Source organism: Drosophila guanche, unplaced genomic scaffold (genome assembly GCF_900245975.1).
Source record: "Drosophila guanche unplaced genomic scaffold, DGUA_6, whole genome shotgun sequence".
Taxonomy (NCBI): Eukaryota; Metazoa; Arthropoda; class Insecta; order Diptera; family Drosophilidae; genus Drosophila; species Drosophila guanche.
This window is the reverse complement of record NW_022995762.1, coordinates 263657-291303: the sequence shown is the minus strand read 5'-3', so window position 1 is coordinate 291303 and position 27647 is coordinate 263657. Positions and strand designations below refer to the sequence as shown.

General features: G+C 41.7%; 1 protein-coding gene across 5 annotated transcripts in view; it reads right to left on the bottom strand.

Annotated features, from left to right (window-relative positions):
- LOC117590924 (protein outspread) overlaps positions 1-27647 on the bottom strand; it is a 117534-nt gene that overhangs the window by 53749 nt on the left and 36138 nt on the right. For 3 of the 5 annotated variants that reach the window (XM_034283958.1, XM_034283960.1, XM_034283962.1), the window contains exons 2-3: positions 8234-8245; positions 880-960 (exon numbers count right to left, since the gene is read on the bottom strand). In XM_034283958.1, the coding sequence (XP_034139849.1) occupies positions 880-960; positions 8234-8245 (93 nt within the window). The remainder of the gene's footprint in view (positions 1-879; positions 961-8233; positions 8246-27647) is intronic. The other 2 variants (XM_034283959.1, XM_034283961.1) reach the window with 1 other exon arrangement.

Here is a 27647-nt window from a genome sequence, read left to right as displayed (position 1 = left end):
CTATGGCTATGCGGAAGAGGATGTGGCAGAGACGTTGCTGGGACAACTACAAACTGCAGCCTAGAGAAGTGTCATACAGGTCACATTACCCTGGTCTCCCAAACAGCAGTCCTCCTCCCCCACTCTTCCCTCTCTCTCTCTCTCTCTCTCTCTCTTTCTCCCGCTCTCTCTCTCTCTTGGGGGCACTTTCCTTCGTTGTTTTTGCGTTGCCTCTGTCAAATATTTGCGCAAGTGTTTTCAGTGCTGGCCACCAAAGCGGACAAGGCGCAAGCAATTTGCTTTATGGGATTTACTTGTACCATCAAAAAGACGGAAGGCATGCATTTTTTTGGGAAAGTGGACATTGAAAATTTCGTTAGCCTTAATGCACATCCAAGGTGTGAAAACCACCTCTTACCTCCGCTCCCAGAAGCAGAACTGGTTCGCCAACTCTACGCATGCGCAGAGTCTTAGAGGCCTTAGAGGAGGAGTAACATCACAGACTCAGTCTATCTGCTGCCACAGCGGTCATTAAGTTCAGTCTCTCAATTGAAGATGTCAATTGTTGAACTAGTTCCTGATGGGAGTTTAAGTAAATGTCAATTGATGATTGAGTTCTTGAGTGTATCTTTATATGTATATTTAATGCTGTAAACTCAAATATAGGTTACTCTTAAAGTCAGTTGCAGATACTTGTTGGTGGTTATATAGATTTATAAGAAAATCACCTGCTCAAATGACTCAGCCACAGAATTCACCTGAATTTCACAATGCCAGCCACAAAATTACTAAAAAAAAATTCTAATCTAATATGTAGACGAATTCATGGAGATACAAATCGATAAGCCATATATTTTAAAGTGTGTCAATACGATACCAAAGCGAAAGCCAAGAACTCACCTTTGTTCTGTACAATGGATTGCTAAAGTCCCAATCTGGTGCCACAAACAGATAACCGCATTTTGAGACCTTTCGCAAAGCCTAAGGAATAGAGAAATGAGAAAAAATAGAAATTGAATAATCACGATAATGATAACACTACCCGACACGATTTTACCTCAAGGAACGAAACCTACTTGTTATGAAAAATAGCAAGTTGACCAAAAATATGGGGCTTAAAATGGCTGATGCCATTTTTTTCTATTGCAGAACTTTTATTTTGAACAATTTTGAAAATCTGGTATTTTTATACCCGGTACTCGAAGAGTAAATAGGGTATATTTTATTTGTGGGGAATAACGGTTGTATGTAACGCACAGAAGGAAACGTTTCCGACCCCATAAAGTATATATATTCTTGATCAGCATCAATAGCCGAGTCGATAGAGCCATGTCTGTTTTATCCATGTTTTATCTTTAAAATTGTAGATTTGGAGGGTTTTCGCGGGCTTTTGCAGGGCTGGAAGGGGGCGGGGCTCATTTTTTAAATACACTTGCAACAGTGTGAGCATACAGAAGTCTGGAGCCAAATTTGGTGGCTCTAGCTCTTATAGTCTCTGAGTACTAAGCGCTCATCAGGACGGACAGACGGACGGACAGAAAGACATGGCTCAACTCTTTATGGGGTCGGAAACGTTTCCTTCTCTGTGTTACATACTTTGTGCACAAATACAATATACCCTATTTACTCTTCGAGTACCGGGTATAAAAACTCGGGAAAAGTTGAAAAAAAGTATAGATTGTGTTCTCTTTTTTTTATTGATAGGTACATTAATTGGGCGTCGTTTAAGGCATATATATAGATTTCTATATCGACTCGGCTATTTATGCTCATCAAGAATATATACATAAATATGTATGTATACTTTATGGGGTCGGAAACGTTTTCTTCAGTGCGCTGCATAGTCCACTTTCCACAAAAACAATATACCTTCTTTGCTCTTCGAGTACCGATTACCGGCACCGGTGCCTTCTGAGGGTTCAGGTCTCTGCCTGCCTGCAGCACCTCTTCTTCTGTGACCTCGGAGATGTCGTCCAGGCTGTGTTCTGGGCTCGGGGATATTGTTATTGGCCGCCCCTGTGGGAACAGGGTCCTATCGACCCCCTTCCGGCGTTGATATTCTTGACCACCATTTTGTAGGCGCCTCCCCAGGGGTCCTTCTCGGCGACTTCGCACAGCTTGAGGAAGCATTCTCTTTTGCTGTATCTAATGGCGTTCTTCAACTCCTTTCGCTCGCTTTTGTATGCATAGTAGCAGATTAAAAGTCGCGGAGTTCCCCTGGCTCGTTGAAGCTGCCTTCTCTCGCGATGCCATATTTTGCGGAGCTCGGCTATTTCCTTGCTCCACCAGAAGACTGGGGCATGGTGCCTCCCAAACGTACTTCGCTGACGCATGCTCAGGTCGCAGGCCGCTACCACTGCGTCCCCCAGCTGTGTGGCCCGCTCGTTGGCTCCGTCGGACTCTGATGCCGTGTAGGTCCGGAGGGCGCTTGCAAAGGCCTGTGTCCTCAGCGTGACCTGGCAATACACCTTCCTTTGCTAAGTAGGAGCTGCTCTTCTCCTCTCCGGCCTGCCAAACATGCACTCGATGGCCTCGTGATCGCTAGCGGTGTAGGCGTCGCAAATTCTCCAACTGGAGTTTCTAGCCAACGTGCTTCTGGCGTACGTGAGGTCAATAACTGACCCCATGCCTCCCCTGCTGAACGTCTGTTGTGATCCTTCGTTGACCAGCACCATGTCCAAGGTTTAGAAGGCCTCCAGCACCGTGCGTCCTTTGCTCGGCACAGGTTCGGGAGGATCTCCACTCCTGGGACAAGGCATTGAAGTCGCCCCCGACTACTACGTCGCTGCGGCCTCGTACGTCTGCGACCAGCTCGTCCATGATTCTGCTGAAGGATTCCAGCGGGAGGTTGTTCGCCAGGTAGCGGCTGTATACCCACTTACCGCCTACTTTGCTTCGGACGAACCCATCGGCCGACATTATGTCGCAGATCTGGGGCGTCTCCATGCCGCATATCCACAGCGCGGCTTTGCCCGAGTGATCTGTGGCCCAATCGCTGCTGCTGGGTACCCTGTAGGGCTCGCTGAGGATTACCACCTCTGTCCCCGTTCACGAACCGTCTGTTGCAGAAGGTTCAGCGCGGCCCTGCAATGGTTCAGGTTGAGCTGGATCAACCGCATGTCTTTTTGCGTTGACCTACCCCGCTGAACGCGGCTGGGCAGCTTTTCTACCGGACTGGTGCCTGGACTCCTTCTTGCCCGCTGCCGAGCAAATGAAGCATGATGGCTCCTTTAATCAGTCGGCAGCTTTGTGCCCCTGCACGCCGCATTTGATGCAGCAACCGCTCCTATCTATCGCGCTCCTGCAGATGCCTGCGATGTGCCCAGGTTCCAGGCATCTGTAGCACGGGAGTCCTTCTCTTTCGCGGATCCTGAAGACAGTAAAGCCGATCCGCACCTGACCCCGCTACAAGACAGCTTTGCCCAGAGAAAAGGGCAAGCTGACCACCGCCGTTTGGGACTCCGCGAAGCTGCGTCCCTCCTCGATCCCGAACTGGCTCGCAATGGCGGTGCAGATCTCACGCTCTGTCGCGAGGGAGTCGAGATCGCGGATCTCCAAGACGACCACCTTCGAGTCCTCTGTCAACGCAGGTACTGCCGCTGCGTCACCAAGTACGCATGCGATGCTCTCATTAATGACCTCAGCACTCTCGGATCTGTCTTTTGCCACCTCCAGCGAAAGATTGCCGTTGATGATGCGGCGTTCCCTGGAATCACAGCTTCCCAGGTCCGACATCTGGTTGTCCTCCCTCCTGGTCACCATTTCCAGCACCTCGCTGTACGTCTTACCTTCCGCATGCACTACGACTGCATCACCTTCTTAGTCACTACCCCCACCCGATATCCGGGGTTTCGAGGCTCTCCTGTTGGCTGGCGACATTGTGTGTCGCATTCTCGTCGTGTGGCTTTATCCGGGTCGTCTTCTGTTACTTCTTGGGTGCCCCTTTGTGATGCGCTGAGCGCATAAGTGTTGGAGCCTACTCCCCTACCGGGCCAAGCGACTCGACAGGTTGGCTTAGCCTTCGCCGCAGATCTGTTTGCGATGCTGCCTCCCTCATCTACCCTCATGCCTACCTCCTCCATAATTTTACCCAGCTCCGCTAGGTTCTCCTGGTAGTTTGCTACCTGCGATGCCTTACAATTCATGGGCGGCGGCGAGGCATCAGATTTCGTACCTTCTTCCGGCGTTGGTGATCTTGCCAGTTCCGATCTGCGCACGAATGGGTTTTCCGTATTCATATCTGGCAAAGTTATGTAGCTCAGAAAATCTTTGTATCTTTATATCTGTACGTTTTTGTTGGGCTTTTGGCTTGCCCATAACTATCCTTATAAGCCATGACTAATGTTAATGACGTGTGCCAATTTAACTGCCTGCACAGCGGCTGTGTGGCGGTATTTCTGTCTTTTTTGTGCACAAATAAAATAAATTACTGTCCGACCACTTTGGCGGTCTGTGTATATAGCCAACCAATAGATACACAGATACATATAGAATATATTTATATATGTATATTGTAGTAAAGAAAAGTAAAGTATATTTTTCACACGTCTGGAACCAACAAACAATAAGCGACAATTGGGGCTGCTTTGGATTTTGGTCGTTAGTCGCAACCCACACGCCATTAAGCTGCTGCCTGTTGCTGCTGCTGCTGCCTGTCGGGTTTTTGGTTCCGTTGTTTCAGGTCTAGTTTTTCCTTTTTTTTCTTTTACTATTTTTCTCTTTCCTTGACAAAGCTGTAAATGAGAGTGCCAAGTGGGGACAAAATGTGCGATACAATTGAACCCCCACACTGAACTGCAGCATTTATTTTGCGAGCAGCAGCATCAGGCACTCTGGTCGGTTGTGGAAGGTCGCCCATCAGTTGGTAATTAATGAAAAATGAGAGGCAAAAACAAAAAGACATGTTGGGTGCAGTAAAGGGGCTTGGGTGTTGCTTTAAAGATTGAAAAGATTATCTATAAAAAATAATAACGAGTAAGACGCTTCTTCTTTCGTCACAATTTTTATACCCGGTACTCAGTGGGACATCTGTATCTTAGTGGTTTTATCAAACTCTACACTTTACGTTTTTCTACATGTGTCATCTACATCTCTCTCATGCCAACACGCCCTTTTAGCTCGGCCCCTACCCTAGAGCCGCAAACTGCACGAAGCAGAGTGTGGAATGAGGGAATGTGCAGAAAATTAAAATAAAACTCCTGGACGGGGTGGGGGTAGCCACTGCAAATTAGTTTTTTTATTCTGGCTAATCTCGTCAATTAAAACTAATCTCAATTCGTCGATCTGATAGATATGGCCATTCCTTACGGCGTTTTTAGATTTCACTTATCTTCAAAATTGTGGCAGATTTTCTCCCTTTTTTTGGTGAGGGGCATATTTTTAAATACGCTTTTATCAGTCTAATATCACAAAAGTCTGGAGAAACAATTTGGTGACTCTAACTTTTATAGTCTCTGAGAACTAGCCGACAAACAAGACGGACGGACAGACGACAAACAAATATAGATTCAGCTATTGATGCTCTCCATGTGTCACACAGTCACCACTTTGCATGGAAAGTGAAAATTCATTCAATTTTAATATTTCAGGAGCCCCACACTAAGCCTTGAACCTGCCATTAAGGAAACTTTTGTCCATTAAAATTTACATATGTAGGTCCAGAAAGTGGGTGAACCCGCTACCGATCTCCTGCCCCCTTGTACCACTGGACGGACATGTCTTGTAAGCTGACACCATAAAATGTTCACAAAAAAAAAAAAAACAGAAAATCAGCAAAATCCCCCGAAAATGAAAACGAAATGTGTAACACGGTAGTTCCCACCCGCCATTCCATTCCATTCCATGCCACTTCGCTCCACTCACTCTCAAACAATCCAACAACTTAACAGCAAAAACCTCCCACTACAACCAGACTACTTCTACTGGCACAACAGCAAACCGCCTCCAACTCCTGCTACACCTCCATGGAGGTCTCTAGTCCCAGCTGCTGCTCTGAAGTTTCCACTCCTACCCGTACTATATGTATACATCAAAGGTGGAAATAGTAGCGCTCGGTATAAAATACTAAATTTAAAAGTGATTTTGCTTGCACTATTGGCATTCAGACAACTGTTGTTGTTTTAACACGTAAATGTTTTTTTTTTTTTCTCTCTCTCTTTATATTTACAATCTGTTTTTAAACAATAAGTAAATTGTATAATTAATATTCAATTAACAGAAAAAACAGTTTTCCAATGAGCCCTGCTATTATATATAACATCTTTTTAGTTTGTTAAATTTATCTATCAGGGATATCGAGAATGTGGTATCTTTTCAGTCTTCTTACTGTTAGGCTATTGTCTAATAGACTTAAGGCTAAATTATTTTCGTGGTTGTGGAGTCTGTCGATGTATTTCTTACTAGTTTTGTTTATTTCTTCTTTAATGGTTGGAATATTCAGATCTTTGTGGATGTTTGCATTAGATACGTAAAACGGAGCATTGACAATTTGTCGCAAAGTTTTTGATTGGTAAATGTAAATGTAAATGTGGCAATTAATGTATAAAATCACAATATGAGGTAGCAATAGAGCGCACAGTTAGACGTTCATTCCAAAGTGAACTCTTTTTCGTGTGTTTCTCCGCTATGTATTTTCTTGCACTGACTTTGTACATATATTTTGGGGTTTCTCTGGCTGGTCTGGTCTGTCCTAGCCTGGCTGTCTCGTTTGCAATTACGTCTTGCTAATTATGCCCGGTACTCGAAGAGTAAATAGGGTATATTGTATTTGTGTGGAATAACGGTTGTATGTAACGCACAGAAGGAAGCGTTTCCGACCCCATAATATATATATATATATTCTTGATCAGCATCAATAGACGAGTCGATAGAGCCATGTCTGTCTGTTCGTCTTTCAGTCTTGTTTGTCGGCTAGTTCTCAGAGACTATAAGAGCTAGAGCCACCAAATTTTTCATCCAGACTGCTATATGCTCACACTGAAACCAGTGTATTTCAAAAATGAGCCACGCCCCCTTCCGCCTCCTCAAAAGGGCGAAAACCTCCCAAATCTACAGTTTTGAAGATAAACGAAAACTAAAAACGCCATTCTGTAGTGAATGGCCATATCTATCAGATCACCAAATTGGGATCCGATTGGATCATTATTACAGCCACAATGAAGAAATTAATTTCCAGTGGCTAAACCCACCCTGTCCCGCAGCTTTTGTTGTTCTTTTTACATTCTCTCATTCACACTCTGCTTCTGCTTCACTCGGCCCCTGCCTCTGCCCTCCCCCTACCGATGCCAGTGCGTACTTTTAACTAACCCCGTCCCACAGCTTTTATTTGTTTTTTTTTGTGTGCGGACGGTGCCTCTGCCTCTGCCTCGAGTCTGCAGTGTGTGGGTCTAGGGCGGCGTGCTAACGGAGCGTGTTGGTGTGAGAAGTGTTGCATGATGACAGATAAAGAAAAAATTTAAAATTTGACAAAACACCGCTAAGGTGCAGATGCACCATTGTCCAAATGACCAGTTTTGGTGGCCAAAAGCTAAAATTTTAAAAGGTAAAACCAAGACTCGGGTTTTAACTCTCTGTATTAGCGGTCATTATTGCACAAAATGTGCAGGGAAAAGGTACAAATTTTATTGCTGTTTTAAATATCTCATAAAATACGATTAAGTGATCCAATTTTTTTGATGCATTTTATTTATTTTTAAGTACGTGTTCTGTAATGTGAACGATATGTGGTGGTTGGCGATGTCTTCTACATCTAGATGTAGTCCTGAGTGCCGGGTATAAAAGTTGTGACGCGTAAAAAGCGTCTCACACGTTCCTTCTCTCTTTTTTTTTTTGTTTGCGGACGCTGCCTCTGCCGCGAGTCTGCGGTGTGAGGGTCTAGGGAAGGGCGGCGAGCTAAAGGACCGTGTTGGTGTGAGTAGTGTTGTTGATGTAGACGACAGATGAAGAACAAATGTAAAATTTGACAAATAACCGCTAAGGTGCAGAAGTAGTACTGAGTGCCCGGTATAAAAGTTGTGACGCGTAAGAAGCGTCTCACACGTCCCTTTTCGTTTTTTGTTGTAATTCTTTCTCGCTCGCACACATACACATGCAGTGTGTGGTTCTGGGAGAGGGAGTTGGTGGGAGAAGTGATGTAGATTACAGATGTAGAAAAAATATAAAATGTATTATTCGGAAAAGTCATAAGGTTACATATGCATACTGACTATCACTACTCAATACTCAATATAATGTACACGAATACATGAATACTTACTGGTTCCATCGTCTATTGCGCAAGCGTGCAAGAGTAAAAGGAGAAGAGAGAATGTTCATTCAGTTAGTTATAAATGACTCACTTGTAGGAAGCAGTAGGAGGTAGGGGAAAGATGCGACTGCTTGCGGATGATGATGATGATGCATTTTGACATTTAGCCACATTCGAGATGACATTCAAAACATTCAAGATGGAAGGGGGCAAGCCTTAGAGGCAGCGAAAATGAATTTAAATTGCATGAGAGACCCAACTTGTTTTCGATTTAATTTGATAAGGGAAAAATCTCAGGTGGCAGAGGCGCGGCGGGGATCGTACTTATGACTGTGAAAATGTCAAATCAAAAGTCACGTTTTTCACTCATTTACTCAGCAGCGGCTCGTCCGATGATTCATTGGCCAACACTGGGCTATTAACTGAATTTAAATACTATGGCCATTAATCGGCCAAAACCGCTAAAGTACAGATGTTGTACTGAGTACCGGGTATAAAAGTTCTAAAGCGTAAGAAGCGTCTCGTTTGATATGTGGTAAGCACCACAAACTTTTTACAACACATTTTTGTGGTTAAAAATTCAAAAAAATTGCCCGGGAAAGCAATATAAAAATTACCTAAAAATTCAAGATCAAAACTCCCTAGAAAAGGACTAAAAAATTCCAGTAAAGGGAGCACAACAATTCTCAGAAAACATTTTTTATTTTATTTATTTTATTTTGCATAACTTCTTTCTGTCTTATTGGTATTCTCGGCATTTCCTTTCTAGTTAAAATTACATTTCATATATTCATATATTGAACCATCAGAAATGTAAAGAAAGAGGAAGGTCCCATCCTCGTTTCACCTCTGTAAATGGGCCAGAGATTAAGAAAAACATGATTGAGTAAGACAAATGAGTGTATGTACGAGGTGGTATTCGTACTCGTACTCGGATACTTGACTGATCAATCGATTGATGAAAACGATGAATTTTACCCGAGAAACTTTGAAGCTTTTTTCTGTTGCTGTTGCTGAGTTATAAATTACTTCCATCAATCGATGGGGAGGTCTCTCTCTGTCTCGGTCTCGGTCTGTATATAATTAATGTGAGAACAACTTTCTTCGATGACCATGAATCGATCGGCACAGTCGGGGAAAGCGAACGCAGCCTTCCACTGAAATAAAAATGAAAGTGGAGCCACTAAAAAAGGGCTGTCAGCGTCACCATTGCCATTGATATTAGGCTGGATTTAAGCAATGGTAAGGCTAATCTTTGCTCATTCATAAATATAAGTATACAGCAAGACATGGCATATGCCATATGTCCGTCTCCGATAAGAAATATGATTGATAAGTTTCGCACGCTTAGTGTTAGTGCCTAGTTCCGCTGCAATCGAAGAAAGTGGTAAAGTGATGAACCAAGACACAGGTTGAGTGACTGCTAATGGGAGAAGCTGCTCTGAGTCTACGGATTTAAGGGTAAACAGACAGGCACCCCTGCCATCAGATCAGACCCATGGGTCCCATGGAAAGGGAATCAGTGGGAGAGATTAGCTTATACAGAGCGAAATATATTTTTTAATTAAATCTTCTACTATGCATAAGCCTTTCTGCACGCACTTTCAGCCTCAACTTCACCGCACAACCCATAATACCTTACCCCTAGAGCTTTTTTCAAGGGTATCAAAAATCGAAAATACAAAAGAAATCGAAAGCGAAAACTGCACAACAAAAACGAAACGAAACACAGAAAGAAAGATAGAGAGAGACAAACATCAAGTGCAACAACCGATGAGCCGCTGTATGAAAGCAGTAGCACGGGACAAGGGGAGGAGCAGCGAGTGACAAGTGCATGGAACAGCACGCCATGGTATGGCATGGTTTGGCATGGCATGGTCTGCCACTGAGTAGCAAGTGTGGCTGACCAGCGGCGGCAGCGGCAACTGCAGCCTCTACAGATGGAAATGAAAGCGAATGTCGTTGTCTGTAGTCATCGTCTGTTGTCGTTGAGAGTTGCGGTTGTGTTTCGGCGGTCGACGATCGGTCGGTGGGTCGCCTGCGGCGCGGGCGCGCTTCAAGCTCCATTTACGAAAAAGCGGATCGAAGTGTGGGCTAAAACACAGAGAGGAGACAGGATAGGGTCAGAGAGAGAGATAGACACAGAGTCAGAGAGAGTGATACCGAGGGCAGAAAAAAAGAGGCAGATAGGTAGACAGTCAGTCTCTCTGTTTGTCGGTACCTACGATCCGGTCCATTTCGGAATTTCGCTCCAAGCTATCCCCCATCCTCACCCCAATCGAATCGAATCGTATACCATCCGACCAGTTCTGCCCAAGAATTTCGAACCCTGTTCTCCTCCTCTCCTGCTAAAGTGTAAGAAAGTTTCATCATGTGAAACCATCGGAGTTATTAACATAACATAATATTGACTTGGATGATGCCGCACCGCGACGTGCCCCAATGTGTAATTTTCCACGCCATAAAAAATAAACGAAAATAAAAACAAACAATTTATTGGAAATATGTTTATTGTCTTTTCATTTCTTTCCTTCTTTCTCTTTTAGTGGGTTTTCACTTTCGTTCGATGGGAACCCACTGTGCATGTGCATCTCAAATCATGCTGGTTTTTCGGCTGAGATCACCTGCCGATCAACATCGTGTCACATCGTGTAGGCCACGGTAATTAGTCATCATTATGCACTGTACAATTAAAAAAAGAAGGCATTCATATGGCAGGGGAAGATGGATAATAAGAAAGTCAGAGGAAGTTGGGTAATTAATAAATAAAGATGGCTCATAAAAAATATAAAACTTCTATAAACGGAACTGATCGTCCAATATCTGCTTGAATTAATTTTTTAACGATATATGTACGTACATATATGTATGTATAAACATATATATGTATATATAAAAATTCTCTTCCCTCCACTATTTCCATTATACACAATACCACACACCATTTCCGTTATTTACAGATCCCAAAACATCAATCTTGTAATCAAACCAAAATGTGTCCTCCCCTACGATTTCACTTCCTCTATACGACGCAAAATCAAATTACATACCAACATTTAAAAGCTCACAAAAAACGCAAAAATTAAGGCATTATTTCGTATTAAAAAGAAACCACACAAAACTTATTAATACGTTAGGTACCAAATGCATAACGGAAATGAAAGAAATTCAACGTCATCTGAAATCTGTGATCTGGGAGGCGGTGACCACACGCAAATGCCACTCACAAAAGCAAGGCCACAGTCCAGTCCAAAGCAGATACAGAAAAGTGCAGCCGAGTACTTCTTTTTAATTTTCGAAAATTACTATATGGACGAACGCAGAAGCAGAAGAAAATAAATGCACAAAAAATAACAAATAAATAGCTTAGAGACATTTCACTTTCAATCGAGCGAGAGAGAGACACATAGGATCAGAGGTGTTTAGCTTCATCATCTTTCGCATTTTATGTGGAGACTTCTACTGCGTGGAGTCTAATCCCGCATGGTTAATGGTGCTTGCCTCTTCATTTGAAAGCCGATTCGGAATTTTGGTATCGACGTCCACCGTCTTAAAATACTGGCTGGGCTGGATACTTGTCTAGTGGAAAATCGTGCACATGAATTTTGGTTTGTGGTATAAGTAAAAGCAAAAATCACCATCAACGCTTTTAGTTTGGCCTGCGATGCCTGCCGCTTATGTTTGCATTTGATTGTGTTTATTTATTTATTTTTTTAAATTTTTATTGCCGCACATGAGTTTTCAAGACTCCCTCCACATCGTCGACTCGACGTGTTGTGACAATAGACATTGCCACATAGTTGTAGTCGCACAGGTCGTGTCTGTCGACATACAGAAAGACAAAGAGACAGACAGACAGTCAGGCAGATAGACAGTCAGCCGCATCGGTATTACAATTCATTTAGAAATGCATTTAAAACGAGGAGGAACGTTATGAGACGCTGGAACGCGTCACAGCTTGTATACCCTGTATTCAGTGAGCACACAAACTCATACACATGTATGCCTGAATGTAAACTTAGTGTAATACATACATACATACGTATGCATGTAGTTAATGAAACCTTATGATTTTTTAAAATTTTCAATTTTACTTTTTTTTTACATATGTCATACAAAATCAATAGCATCACTTATCACGCCAACGCTCTTTCAGCTCGCCCCCTAATTAACCAAGCCGCTGGAAGACGGCAAATGATCCGATCTGATCTTAATCTTCGTGGATGTAGCTGAATATCGCTCACTTGGAACAGTGATGTAAAATAGTCTCAAAATAGTTCACGACTCATGCTGAAGAATACTTACATATGAATATTCTACAGGGTCGGAAACGTTTCCTTCTGTGAGTCACGCACATTGCCCCGACTACAAAACAGAATATACCCTATATACTTTAAGGGTATAACGGGTATAAATACATAAAATACTTTGACGGTAAGGCAGCAGCATTCACAGCCACAGCGGAGCGAGGCAACAACAGCAACAACAGCAACAACACCACACAAAATCTCATAAAAATGCAAAGAAACAAAACCAAACGAGAAGGGACGTGTGAGACGCTTTTTACGCATCACAACTTTTATACCAGGCACTCAGGACTACATCTGCACCTTAGCGGTTATTTGTCAAATTTTACATTTTTTCTTCATCTGTCATCTACATCTACAACACTTCTCACACCAACACGCTCGCCGCCCTTCCCTAGACCCACATACTGCAGACTTGCGGCAGAGGCAGATGCAGCGACCGCACACAAAAAAAACCAAATATAAGCTGCGGGACGGGGTGGGTTAAAAGTCGGCAGAGGCAGCGGCAGAGTGACGGCAGGTGCAGAGGCCGAGTGAAGCAAAAGCAGAGTGTGAATGAGAAAATGTGCACAGAACAACAAAAGCTGCGGGACAGGGTGGGTTTAGCCACTGGAAATTTATTTATTCATTGTGGCTATAATAATGATCCAAGGATCCAAAAGGATCCCAATTTGGTGATCTGATATATATAGCCATTCCCTACGGAATGGCGTTTTTAGTTTTCTTTTATCTTCAAAATTGTAGGTTTGGGAGGTTTTCCCCTTTTTGCGGGGGCGGGGCTAATTATTGAAATACACTGGTTTCAGCGTGAGCATAAAGTAGTCTGGAGGCACAATTTGGTGGCTCTAGCTCTTATAGTCTCTGATAACTAGCCGACAAACAAGACGGACAGACGGACAGACAGACATGGCTCTATCGACTTGGCTGTTGATGCTGATCAAGAATATAGGGGGTCGGAAACGTGTCCTTCTGTTCGTTAATTCAACCGTTATTCACACAAATACAATATACCCTATTTACTCTTCGAGGTATAAAAAAACCAAAACCCGATCGAACAGCGTTCCAAAGGCCCATGCAAAAACTTTTGAGGGCGAGGGTGCCGCCCAAAAGGTTAACAACTCGATGCCAATTGAGTAACTTAACAAGAGAGGAGCCGCCACAGGGATCTGCTGCCTCACAGAGCTGTGGAACAATTTTTGTGCAAGGCTGTGGAATTGAACGAGTTTTGAACGACTATGGGGTTACCCTTGGTAGATGGAAAATCATGGAAAGGTTATGAAGGAAGACGTAATCTCAGATATACATACATACATATATATGCACATACAAACATACATACATATAGCTTAAATTGCAAGTGGAAATATTTGGTATAATTTTCTCTCTAACTAATCAAACGAGCAAACAGTTTCCCCTATTATCTTGATTTTTTCCTGTAGCTCATTGCTCATGAAAAAATCACAGTAGCACCTTTGACTATTTCCCTAACCTTGACAAAATTATTCCGTTGCATTTCCTTGCCACATCCATAGCTACAGTCACTTCCTCTGGAACTGCCTTCTCCACGCTAGCCAAAAGATATACGAGTATCTATATAATGCAGAGCCATAACAAGGCGTCTTTCAACGCGAGAAAACTGGCAACAGAAGACAAAATACAAAAAAAGGAGAAATAATTGCAAGACTGCATAAATTTTCAGGCAAGCACAAAGATCAAAGGGGAGGCCAAAAGATCCAAAGACAGACGGCGGGCGAATCACAGCTACTTTCGTTTTTAATTTAAATGAAAAAAAAAAACGGAAACGGCAGTGAAAAGGGGGGAAAAAGATACTGATACTAATGGAGGAAAAACGCTTTTGCGGTGTCTCTCCCTGTGTGTCTGTGTGTGAGAGATCGTTGATCGTTGGACCGATCGGCCGCGTCGTCAAATGGCAACGAACCTTCGACAGCGCAGAGGCCCCTGCATCTGCGGTCTGCTTCAAGTTTTCAAGTCAAGTTTTGCTTTTGCACATAAATTTTCGCGTTTGCGCGAATCGATCGGGGTACTACGGTTAAAGGTACTGCCGCAGCCAGTCGATCCAACCGATGAAGATCGATGATTGTCATCGTCGTCGTCGTCAGAGGCAGCCAGCCTCAGCCTCAGCTGTGGCATCCACCGTTGTCAATAAGTGAAAGTGAACTTGATGGAAGCCACAGCTACGGAATTCATCGATCGAATCGCATCAGAAATTTCCATTAACTTTTCCTAGCGGTTATATCCCATTAGAAATGTTTGACATTTAACATTGTTCCGAGGGGAAAAGAATCAACAAGAGAATACTTTTACGCAAAAGAAAAATTACACACTAGTCGGTCGGAGGGCGCTGGCGAAGGCGACGTCGGCATGAATGAAAAAAATACACCGCAAAAGATTTTCCCCAGTTTGAATGGAATTTTCAATAAATTTTCGTTAGATTTGGTAGAAAAGTTAAATTTGACAAAAAGTCGAGGGTGTTGCCAGGAGGTGGCTTCGTTCCATAAACGAACAACACAAGCTGCGGCTCGGCTCTGGCACTGGCACTGCTGTGCTGTACATGTGAAGAGAAAATCAATCAAATAGTACGACTAGAAAATATAGGAAAGCGATTTACGCAGGTTTTTGAAAATTATAGAGGAACATTTACATATCTTCAATTTATCCATTAAGAAGACATTTTCTTTCAGCAGCGAATAATCTACCCCAGTCGAGTGAAATATCTTTTTAATAATGAGAGACTTTCGTTAGAAATTCCCGATCCTAAAAAGGCCTTTTGGTTACTGGGCTTTGGCAAGATTTTTCAATGTCAGAAAGTCTTAGATAAAAGAGATCGGTAGATAAAACCATTATCTGATTTTGGTAACAGAATGTGGTATTAACAATGGGTTAAGCAGCTACAAAGAGTTACAGTGTATTCTGAAAATAGTTTTACTCTTATGTAGCATAAGATCTGAAAATTCCTCGAACTCGGACTAACAGAGAAATACACCTAACAACTCGAAGCTATCAATGCTTTTCTCTTAGACAAGTACAGCAATATCTCACAAAATAGAACGCTCACAAATTAGAATTGTCCAGAAATTAGAACAGACCATTTAAATGCATTGGCGGCTCTTGAAAAGAAACCACGGGTTCTAATTTCGGGACAATTTTTTTTTAAATTAAAACAAAAAATTCGAGTCACCGAGTTATTTGTGGCTAAAAACGATTGATAAGCTTTTTAAAATTTATGCCACTTCATGGCTGAAGGTCAAATTTCAATTTTAAAAATAATGTTAATGAAATTCTAGAAATTTCTAAAAATTAATTAATGAAATATTTATAAACACAATTTTTTGTAGACTGGCGCAATTATTTGTATAAGCGTTTTTAGCACTGCTGTAGATTCTGCTGTAGCGACAATATAATCTAGCAAGAGTTTTACACGTACGAATTGTAAGGTTAATTATAATATTAATCCCTAATTATTTAATTTTGAGTTTTATTATTTTGAACCAAACATTTTTTTTACACTAACATAATTTATTTTATAATTATTAAAAATAATTTTTATAAATTATTATTTTCAATAACAATTATGCTAAAGGCTTAAATTTAAACATTTTGGTGGACTTGCATAGTTTATCCTTAGAAAAATCAATTGCTCCTATTGATTCTTCTGTACGGCTACTTTAAATGGATTTAAAAAAAAAAAACAGAGAAGGGACGTGTGAGACACTTCTAACGCGTCACCACTTTTATACCCGGCACTCCCTGGATAAAACTAATCTCTCACACGTCACTCAAACTACATTTCTAGCATTGCAAAATAAATTCCTAGCACCCGCGTACATTACACCCTTTTAACTATCAAGTGACGTTAAATATGCCTTAGGACTTACTGGATTTTACTATGCTTTTGCTTTAACGCTTCCCCACTCGCATGCTATCTTTAGTTCTTAATTATTTAAAAGCTTATAGTATATATTTAACGGTTTGTATTTGTTGTTTTTTCTTTTACCGATAAGGTTAGTGCTTGGAAATGCATTATCATTCGTGGTTAGTAGCCTGTTGAGTCGGTGGTACGTGTCTTTCGCTTACCTGAAATTAGATAAAGAAAAGCGTTTGAAAAATAGTTCGTTTTCAATTTTTAAGTGAACGATAAATGGACAATGTGGTTTCATTGAGCAAAAAAAAACTAGCACAAATGACTTTATTTACAAAAAAAGTTGGAAGTATGCGGCCGCCTTACGTATGAAGGCATGAACGTACATGGTTTTTGGTACGATTCCGGTCGATGTAATTACAAAGTTGGTTCGGTAAAACGGAGAGAGAGGTTCAACACAACCCAAAGCGATACACCATTCTGTTTCTGTTAAGATTTTTATGAATGGAAGCACAGCAGCATCAGCAAAAGCAACCGTGTCGAGCCAGAAACGGTTCGGCGTTTCGTTTATTTATGGCCTGGACACTGATTTCACATTTCATTCACTGGAAAAATCAGTAGCTCAAACAGCGAGAATCGAGAAACTGGGACACACTGCCGCAACGAAAGGCAACGAAACGCGTTGGCGGTGTGCAACATTATTTCCTTTTTGCCTATTTTTACTCATCCCCATCACATTGGGCATACGCCATGTCGTCGTTTGACGAGTTCGCCAATGATTACGGGAAGAGCTATTTAACATAATTTGGAACTGCGTTTTTATACCCGGTACTCGAAGAGTAAATACGGTATATTGTATTTGTGAGGAATAACGAATGTGTGTAACGCAGAGAAGGAAACGTTTCCGACCCCATAAAGTATATGTATTCTTGATCAGCTTCAACAGCCGAGTCGATATAACCATTTCTGTCTGTCAGTCCGTCTGTCCGTCCGTCTTGTTGAGCGCCTGGTTCTCAGAGACTATAAAAGCTAGAGCCACCAAATTTTGAATCCAGATGGCTGTATGCTCCCACTGCTACAAGAGTTTTGAAGATACAAGAAAACTAAAAACGCCATTCCGTAGGGATCAGAACACCGAATTGGGATCAGATTGGATCATTATTATAGCTAGAATGAAGAAATGAATTTGCAGTGGCTAAACCCAACCCGTCCAGCAGCTTTTTTTTTTTGCATATTCTCGCATTCACACTCTGCCTTGTGTAGTGTGCTGCTCTACGAGAGCTTAAAGAGCGTGTTGGCGTGAGAAGTGATTTAGATGTAGATGACAAATGAAGAAAAAATGTAAAATGTTGAAAAAGAAACCGCTTAGGTACAGATGTAGTACAGAGTACCAGGTATAAAAGTTGTGACGCGTAAGAAGCTTCTCACACGTCCCATCTCGTTAGTTTTGTTTTATCTTCCAACAATTTAGAATATGAGAGATTTTCTCCCTTTGTGAGGACTAAAGTACGAGGGACTAAGTTTTGAAATACAATTGTATCAGAGTGATATCTCAGCAGTCTGAATGCAAAATTTGGTGGCCATAGCTCTTATAGTCATACATAGTACATAGATATAACACCAATTTTACATACATACACTCATATACACATGTATATTCATGTACATGTATGCTGACTGAGTATCGGGTATAAAAGTTACGAGGCGTACGAAGCGTCTCACAAGTTCCTCCTCGTTTTACTTGTGATACAATTATTGACACCACACTAAAGTTTTTCATGCAACATGTGACTGTCATATTCTATTTCCAACTGGAACAAAGAGTATTGCATATTCCACGACTGTGCACGTCCCGAAAAACTTTTTGTCGCATTGTCGTATTGTTTTCCATGTAGTATTTCTTTTTATGGCACTTCAGACCTCAATTCATTCCAAGTCCATACATAGATGTAAGTAGGAGTACGGCAACGATGTGTGTCCGACTGTCTCCTCCTTTATTGTTGCTGGGGTCTCTGTGGCGTTCGGTAGTTAGTGTGTCAGTGGGACAAGTGTAATGAAACGAAACTGCCGCATTTTTGGTTAGTTTTTATGGCCCCTTGTTTCTTTCGGTGCAATAAACCCAAAAACGTCTTTTTCTGCCCGGCATTACATAAAGGTTTTTTACTCAAAGAGTACATAGGGGATATTGTATATGTGCACAAAGAGGATGTATGTAACACACAGAAAGAAACGTTTCCGACCCCATAAAGTATATATATTCATGATCAGCATCAATAGCCGAGTCGATTGAGCCATGTCCGTCTGTCCGTCCGTCTTGTTGAGCTCCTGGATCTCAGAGACTATAAAAGCTAGAGTCACCAAATTTTGCATCCAGACTGTACAAGTGCCCACACTGTTACAAGTGTATTTCAAATATGAGCGACGCCCCCTTCCGCCCCAGAAAAACGAAAACCTCCCAAATCTACAATTTTGAAGATAAAAGACAACTAAAAACGCCATTCCGTAGGGAAGACCAGATCGCCAAATTGGGAACCGATTGGATTATTTATTATAGCCACAATGAAGAAATTAATTTGCAGTGGCTAAACCCACACTGTCCCGCAGCATTTGTTGTTTTTTTCACACTCTCTCATTCACACTCTGCTTCTGCTTCACTCGGCCTCTGCCTCTGCCGCTGCGGTTGCCGACTTTTAGCGCACCACAGCTTATATTTGTTTTTGTTTTGTGTGCGGGCGCTGCCTCTGCCTCTGCCGCGAGTCTGCAGTGTGTGGGTCTAGGGAAGGGGAGCGAGCTAAAGGAGCGTTTTGGTGTGAGAAGTGTTGTAGATGTAGATGACAGATGAAGAACAAATGTTAAATTTGACAAAACACCGCTAAGGTGCGAAGTAGTACTGAGTGTCGGGTATAAAAGTTGTGACCCGTAAGAAACGTCTCACACGTCGCTTCTCGTTTATTGTTTTTTTTGTCAAAGGCATCGAGAAAATCTCTGAGAGACGTGTGCCTGTAGAGGGCTTCCCATACTTTCGCTGTTATTTACGACAACATACTAATTTTCGAATCTTCAGAGTAATAAAGATTAGTGAGAAACAGAGAAGTAGCGCTAGAATCAGGTTTGCGCGCGCCAAAACAATTCCAGACTGACAGCAAAAAAAACTAAGAAAAATATCGGAAAACTAAGAAGGAGGAGAAGATGGAGACGATGGCCTCCTGTAGCAAAAGTCTGGAAGGCAGGCCGGCCAACAAATTCGCAAGACTTCCGTCATTGACATACAACATGACAGTTGATTTCTGTATTTGATATCCCAAGGAATTTACCACAGAGTCGACTCGAGAGTTGAGTCTTGTCGCAGCATTGCCGCAACTGCAATCAAAACGAGTAGGCACGTTTGTGAGACGCTTCGTACGCGTCACACCTTTTATACAGTGCAATCAGTCAGTACATATGTGTGTATGTACATACATACATTTCAAAACATAAACATAACATAGCCCTAATGTGATACATATGTACATATATATCAAGCAAAGCTGCTGGACGGGGTGAGGGTAGCCACTGGAAATTAGTTTCTTCATTCTGGCTATAATGTTAATCCAATCAAATCCCAATTTGGTGATCTGATAGATATAATAGATCATTTCCTATGGCATTGCATTTTATATTTTCTCTTAACTTGAGAATTGTGGATATAGCAGATTTTCGCTCTTTGTAGTGGTGGAACGGGGAGGTGAGAAATTTTGAAGTACACTTGGAACAATGGGATATCCCAGCCATCTGGAGGCAACATTTGGTGGCTCTAGCTTTTATAGTCTCTGATATCCAGGCGCTCATCAAGACGGACGGACAGACAGACATGGCTAAATCGAGTCGGCTATTGATGCTGATCAAGAATATATATCCTTTATGGCGTCGGAAACGTTTCCTTCTGTGCGTTACATATGTACATGCATGCACTTTTGAAAGAACATACTATATACCCTATTTACTGTACTCGAACAGTAATATAACGGGTATAATAAAAGAAACTCTGGATGGAAAAATGTGTGATGAAAGCCAGACCGCTAAACAGAAGGACGAGCAGCAAACAACAATCTTCTGTTTTTTTGCAACTAAACTCTCGCAGCATCTTCTCTTGCCGCCAATGCCAATTGGCCAGATGTCAAAGCAGCTCAAATTTATCATAAATGGTGTGACAGCCATAGAGGAATGGAATAGAATGCGCAGTCGAGCAGTCAGAAGAAAATACTAGGATGAAACTAAAACTATGAGTGGAACGTGAAAGTATTTTAGAGCTGTGAAAGGTGTCTCAGATTGGAAATGAGAGTTCTGAAGGTATTCAAAGAAGCTGAAATGAAATTCTTATTAAGGATACACAATTAAAAAAAAATCGGATTATAGAACAGTTGAACTAAACATTTTAAATGTAGTGGAGTGGGTTGTACACATAAACAAATGAATAACAAACTTCATAGGAAGTAAAGCTAATACTTAAATCAGCCAATTAAACAGCCTACAAATCTAGTAAATATTTTCGGTTGTTATATACTGTTCTGTTCCATCATTCCCACACACTGCACACAATACAGAACGCCTGCCTGAACATGTGTGATATGGCTCCTAAAGCAGCCCGCATAGTGGAAAATAAACATTACCAATAGAGAGCGCTGTCGGTAGTATTGCTTCCAGTACATACAAGTATTGCTGCTGCAGCCTGCCACTGCCACTGCTACGTGCTACTTCTCGTCGTTGCCGAATGGCCGAGAAGTTTCGTGGAAGCAGGCGCAGAAGAGAATTCAAGTATAAATTATCAAAGCAAGCAAAGAACCTGCTACCAAGACTTATGACTGTATTTGATATTGCCTAATGATTTCGTTGGTTCGCTGTTGTTGTTGTTTTTTGTTGTTGTTGTAGTTGTAGTTTTTATTGGCTTGGCTGTAGTTTTATTGGCCGACTGGCTGCCTGGCAGCCTGGTTGTTGTTTTTGGTTGTTTGGCTGGTTAGGTTTTTCTATGAAATGTTTTTCTCTTTCCACTGTTTGAAATGCAGGTGACGGGAGAGAGAGTAGAAACGGTAACCACTTGGCTGCTTGTCAACTAGAAGTAGGAGTTGTTGTTGGCTGGAATTGCTCAATTTGTGTGTGCGGCAGAAGTAGAAGCAACGACAACGACAAATACAACATCTAGAAACAACAACAGCTTGCAATAGCATTTTTAACCACAAATCCAACAAAAACAACAGATAAAACATTAATCAAAGTAGACCAAATGTTAAAAAAATGCAAACAAAAATCAACGCAGTACGAAAAAGTACAACAACGGTAATAGAAATTACACCAACAGCTGGCAAAAGAAGAAGAGCTCTAAGGAAAATTTTACCATTATAAGAACAACACTAAGAATTCTCTACTAGTCCCAACAAAAATTACTCCAAATCTGCAAGACAGCATTTGGTAAAAGTACACCAATACTTGGTAAATTTAAAACAACAAAAGCCGCACCAACGCACACCAACCTCAAACGAGAAGGGACGTGTGTGAGACGCTTCCTACGAGTCACAACTTTTATACCCGGCACTCAGTACTACATCTGCACCTTAGCGGTGTTTTGTCAAATTTTAAATTTTTTCTTTATCTGTCATCTACATCTACAACACTTCTCACACCAACACGCTCCTTTATGATCCAATCGGATCCCAATTTGGTGATCTGGTATATATGGTCATTTCCTACGGAATGGCGTTTAGTTTAGTTTTCTTTTATCTTCAAAATTGTAGATTTGGGAGGTTTTCGCCTTTTTGCGGGAGCGGAAGGGGGCGTGGCTCATTTTTGAAATACACTGGTTTCAGTGTGAGCATACAGCAGTCCGGAGCCAAAATTTGGTGGCTCTAGCTCTTATAGTCTCTGAGAACTAGCCGAAAAACAAGACTGACAGACAGACATGGCTCTATCGACTCGTCTATTGATGCTGATAAAGAATATATATACTTTATGGGGTCGGAAACGTTTCCTTCTGTGCGTTACATACAACCGTTATTCCCCACAAATACAATGTACCCTATTTACTTTTCGAGTACCGGGTATAAAAAACAGCAACTGCTGTGGACTGTTGTTGCTGCTGCAGTTTTCGCTCTGCTGCTGTTCTCGTAGATCGATTCAATGAATCTAAAATGCATTTACGATGAAATTTAGGTCAAAAGTTATTGCTTTTTGCCGCTGACACTGCTGCCAATCGGAGGCTGCAACTTCCACCGACGACGCCCTGCAGTATCCCCTGCACGTTTCATCAAAGAATTCAGTCAAATATTCTATTGGAAAAACAACTTGCGGTCATGGAATAGTGTTTTGGGGACTGGTGTTACGATTGCGTAGTGCCGGAAAGAGCGGGAATTGTAACGATTGTAATTACACTTTTAGCCCGGTCGAAACAAGTTTTCCTCTTGCTGCTACTCAAAGTCCAATTTAATTTTCTATGGCGCTTTGTGGTTCTCGTGGCTCAAGCGTCATAATTGCTTGATTTTGTTTCCATTAATTAGATACATTTCATGTTATATTAGTCTTAGTCGTGGCTTTAAGCTAATATATCATGGCTAATTAGTCAGACATCCACTGACTGGAGCGCTGGCTCTAGCTACTCCCTGCCTGCAGCTACCACTTGACACTTTCCATTTTCACACTTAGGAAAATTATCAAAAGAAAAATTAAGCACAGGCGATGCTATCTGTTTTGTGTATTTTGTGGAATGTCTTGAATGCATTTGTAACTATAATAGTAAAGTAAAGTAAGTAAAGTAAAACTATAATAAATATTTTTATTGTAAATTGTTGTGGCCCTTAAATGGGGCGCGCGGCAAACAACAACAGGAACACAATAACAAATACAATGGAGCATTGTGGCATGGAAATAGAAAATAAAACAAAAGCCATTGTAAAATAATGACCAAACACAAAAATAAAAAAAAGATTTAAAGCCAAGGGCTACACTATGGAAAAAGAAATTGATAAATACAATATTTGATAATAAAAAATAAATAATTAAAACTGGGAGGAACAACATTTTCGGAGGCGTGTTTTGTGTTCGAAAATCCCCCGACAAAAAGTGGGTCACAGTCACACCAAGAACCAAACTAAACCAAATAATAAAAAAAACGAGAAGGGACGTGTGAGACGCTTCTTACGCGTCACAACTTTTATACCCGGCACTCAGTACTACATCTGCACCTTAGCGGTGTTTTGTAAAATTTTAAATTTTTTCTTCATATGTCATCTACATCTACAACACTTCTCACACCAACACGCTCGTTAGCTCGCCGCCCTTCCCTAGACCCACACACTGCAGACTCGAGGAAGAGGCACCTCCTTCTTGGACTCATGAAATGTCGCGTTTAATCCTGTCCAGCGAGCAGGAAGTAAAGCCAACTGCCAGCCAAAAGAATCAAACTGTAGACACGATCACTTTTCTGTTAGGAAAAAGATGCATGGGCTGGAAAAAGAGACAGACTGGGGGCTGGACTGGACTGAAAACCGACTTGTCAATCAAGCGATTGACTTTTGCAAACTCCACAGACAATCTGCGATGCCAGACAACCAGACAGAGAGCCAAAGAACCAAAGAAAAAACCCCAAAACAGAACCACAATGATGATGATATCTATGCAGATTCTCGGTTCGGTTCTGGTTTCGCATCAAACTAACATTCGCGTAAGGAGGAGTCATATGTCCAGGGTCCCAGACTCTCCACTCTACTCTCAAGGCTTTCGAGTAGTTGTGTCTTTGTGCTAAATCGAACTATTTTTGTTATTTTATTTCTCTGTGATTTCTGTGATTCGTCGGAGAGGGCCTGCCCTGCTCTGCACCAAATTGTATCTGTGTATCTTTGGGTTTTTTAAAGTTTCGTTGACCAATCACTGGCGAAATTATAGGATTGAAGATTGAAGATTAGAAAACGCAGGAGGATGGATATTCTTGCAAAGAATATTGGTTCCATATGAATGGGGGAAATAAGTGACGATTAGATGCAGGATTTGATTCGACAATGAAAGCTGTAAAAATGGAAGAGAAGGCAATGAACTTTGAGATGGATATAGATATAAGCAATATAAAATTAGGGAATAAAATGGAGTACTGGCAGTTACAGGTAAAAGTATAATGACAAAGAAAAGCTGTAAATGTGTGTAAAATCTGTAAGTCTCCACCGTTCATGATCATCCTCAAACCCCACCCAATACACAGACATACGTACCAACCCAAGCTTTCTTCCACCTTTTAACCATTCTCTTACCGATACAATAAGTGGAGAGGGATTAAATATTGCAAGTGAAGTCAAAGACCAATAAAAATGCATTTAATCCCCCGCGAACCATATACATATATAATTTATATGTGTACATTCATTGGGGCAACCCAACAACAGCAGCAGGCAAAAGACAAACAAAAGTAAAAGTACAGAGTGATCCCTGTTTCCGAGGACAGCCTGCTGCCTGCCACAGAGGAGCCCCTGCTGCAAGGGGGTTCATACATGCAACGTACAGATTGAGATACTCCATGAATGTGTATCCGCGTATCTGTTGGGACACATGTGTGCTGTGGTGGCATGGGTCCACATTTGAACTTTAACACACGACTCCAAAAACTCCGAAAGGTACAATACAAATTTAAAGTTTGTCCAAAGAGACGTATGGGCCCTGCCCTGAACCCTGCCTCTGAATCGGACTCTTGACTGTGGCTCCGAACAAGGGTCAAAATTATAAAATCGCAAGCGCGGCAGCCAAAAGCCGCAGCGCAGAACAACAAGCTAATAATTTATGAGCAACTTTGTGTATGGCGGCCGCTCTCTCCTGTCCCTCCTTCCCAAAAACAAACAGGGTAGAGAAGGGTAGGGGTCGCAGAGTGTCAACTGCTCGATCAACAAATTGCACTTGCCAGAAAGCTATAGCATATACGAGTCTATATATAGCAGATATATGTACTTATCAACATATAGTACTCGTAAAGTATTTGTACTCGTAAAAACCAATCACGCATCGTCTGCGCTTGCATTAAATGCAGATTTTTTATACCCGGTACTCGAAGAGTAAATAGGGTTATTGTATTTGTGCGATTAACGGTTGTATGTAACGCACAGAAGGAAACGTTTCCGAACCCAAAAAGTATATATATTCTTGATCAGCATCAATAAGCGAGTCGTCCGTCTGTCCGTCCGTCCGTCCGTCTTGTTTGTCGGCTAGTTTCAGAGACTATAAGAGCTAGGCCACCAAATTTTGCATCCACACTGCTATATGCTCACACTTAAACCAGTGTATTTTACAAATTAGCCCCGCCCCTTCCGCCGCTACAATTTTGAAGATACAAGAAAACTAAAACTAAAACGCCATTTCGTATGGAATGACCATATCTATCAGATCACCAAATTTGGATCCGATTGGATCATTATTTTGGCCGCAATGAAGAAATTAATTTGCAGTTGCTAAACCCACCCCGTCCCGCAGCTTATATTTGTTTTTAGCACATTCTCTCATTCACACTCTGCTTCGCGCAGTGCCGCGTCGCTGCCTCTGACACGTATCTGCCTCTGCCGCGTCTCTGCAGCGTCTCCTCCCTGACTTTGTAGTGTGTCACTTTAGGGGAGGGTGGCGTGCTAAAGGAGCGTGTTGGTGTGAGTAGTGTTGTTGATGTTGATGACAGATGAAGAAAAAATGTAAGATTTGACAAATAACCGCTAAGGTGCAGATGTAGTACTGAGTGGCGGGTATAAAAGTTGTGACGCGTAAGAAGCGTCTCACACGTCCCTTCCCGTTCTCACACACTGGTGTGTGAGCATACAGCAGTCCGGAGCCAAAATTTGGTGGCTCTAGCTCTTATAGTCTCTGAGAAATAGCCGACAAACAAGACTGACAGACGGACAGACAGACATGGCTCTATCGACTCAGTTATTGATGCTGATCAAGAATATATATACTTTATGGGGTCGGAAACGCTTCCTTCTGTGCGTTACATACAACCCTTATTCACACAAATACAATATACCCTCTATTTCCTTTTCGAGTACCGGGTATAAAAAAGCTGGACGGGTTGGGCGTAGCAATTAATTTCTTCATTCTTGCTATAATAATGGTCCAAACTTATCCCAATGTGATCTGTGATCTGATAGATATGGTCCTTCCCTACAGAATGGCGTTTTTAGTTTTTTTTTTTATCTTCAAAATTTTGGCGAAAGTTTGATATACATTTTTAACAGCATACAGCCTTTCAGTTTTATAGTCTCTGAGATCCAGACATCCGGATCCGGACGGACAGACAGACATTGCTAAATCGAATCGGCTATTGATGCTGATCAATAATATATATATACGACGGGGTCGGAAACGGTTTCTTCTCTGTGTTACATTTTTTCGCACAAATACAGTGTACTCTATTTACCCTTCGACGAAATGTAAAATGTGTTGAAAAATCAAAAAATCCAAATACGCCCAGCTTTTCTGCAAAGAGCTTAAAGATGATTAATGATTCGAAAGAAAAATGGGATTGCAGGGGATCGATCTCGTTCTCTGGAAATCCACAGTTCTGTTTCTGCAGATCCCCATTTCTACCGCTGTCTCCGCCTCATATTTAGCCTCATTCTTTTGGCGTTTATTCATTTTTGGGTTAATTCGTTAATTAGCATAAATGTATCTGTATTTCACGGCAGAATCACAAACAGCAAACAGTAAAATCGGTCTCACATCGGGAGATGATGGGAGCTGCCAGACAAAAACAATTTTATATACACATATGTAGAGATGTACATACATACATATGTATGTCTCTTAATAAGTAAAAAATAAACAGATCGTAAGACTTTCTGTCTTTCGGGGGTCATACACATTGGATGTTAATTATTTTGGCAGTTGAGTTCAACATCAGCGGTGGCGAACGCGGCTGCTTCGAAAAATAAATAAATTGGCAGAAAACAAGACAATCAAAGTTACCAACAAAAAAAAAAACAAATAAATATACAAATTCATTTCGCCCGTTGAAAAAAGTGTCAGCTCCGCGGAAACATAAGATGTACTGAAAAAAGCCAAGTAATTTTGGGATGCCAGATATCAAATGGCGGCGGTATACAGACTCCTATCCGCGAGCTGACTTGCTGGTGTAGCCAGAGCACTGGCAATGAACTTTGGAGCAGGGACACGGGCAGAGGCTGGCACTGTAGACTCTTTGTCGACATTCATCTGTCTCTTGATTGTCGGAACCAAATAACCCTTT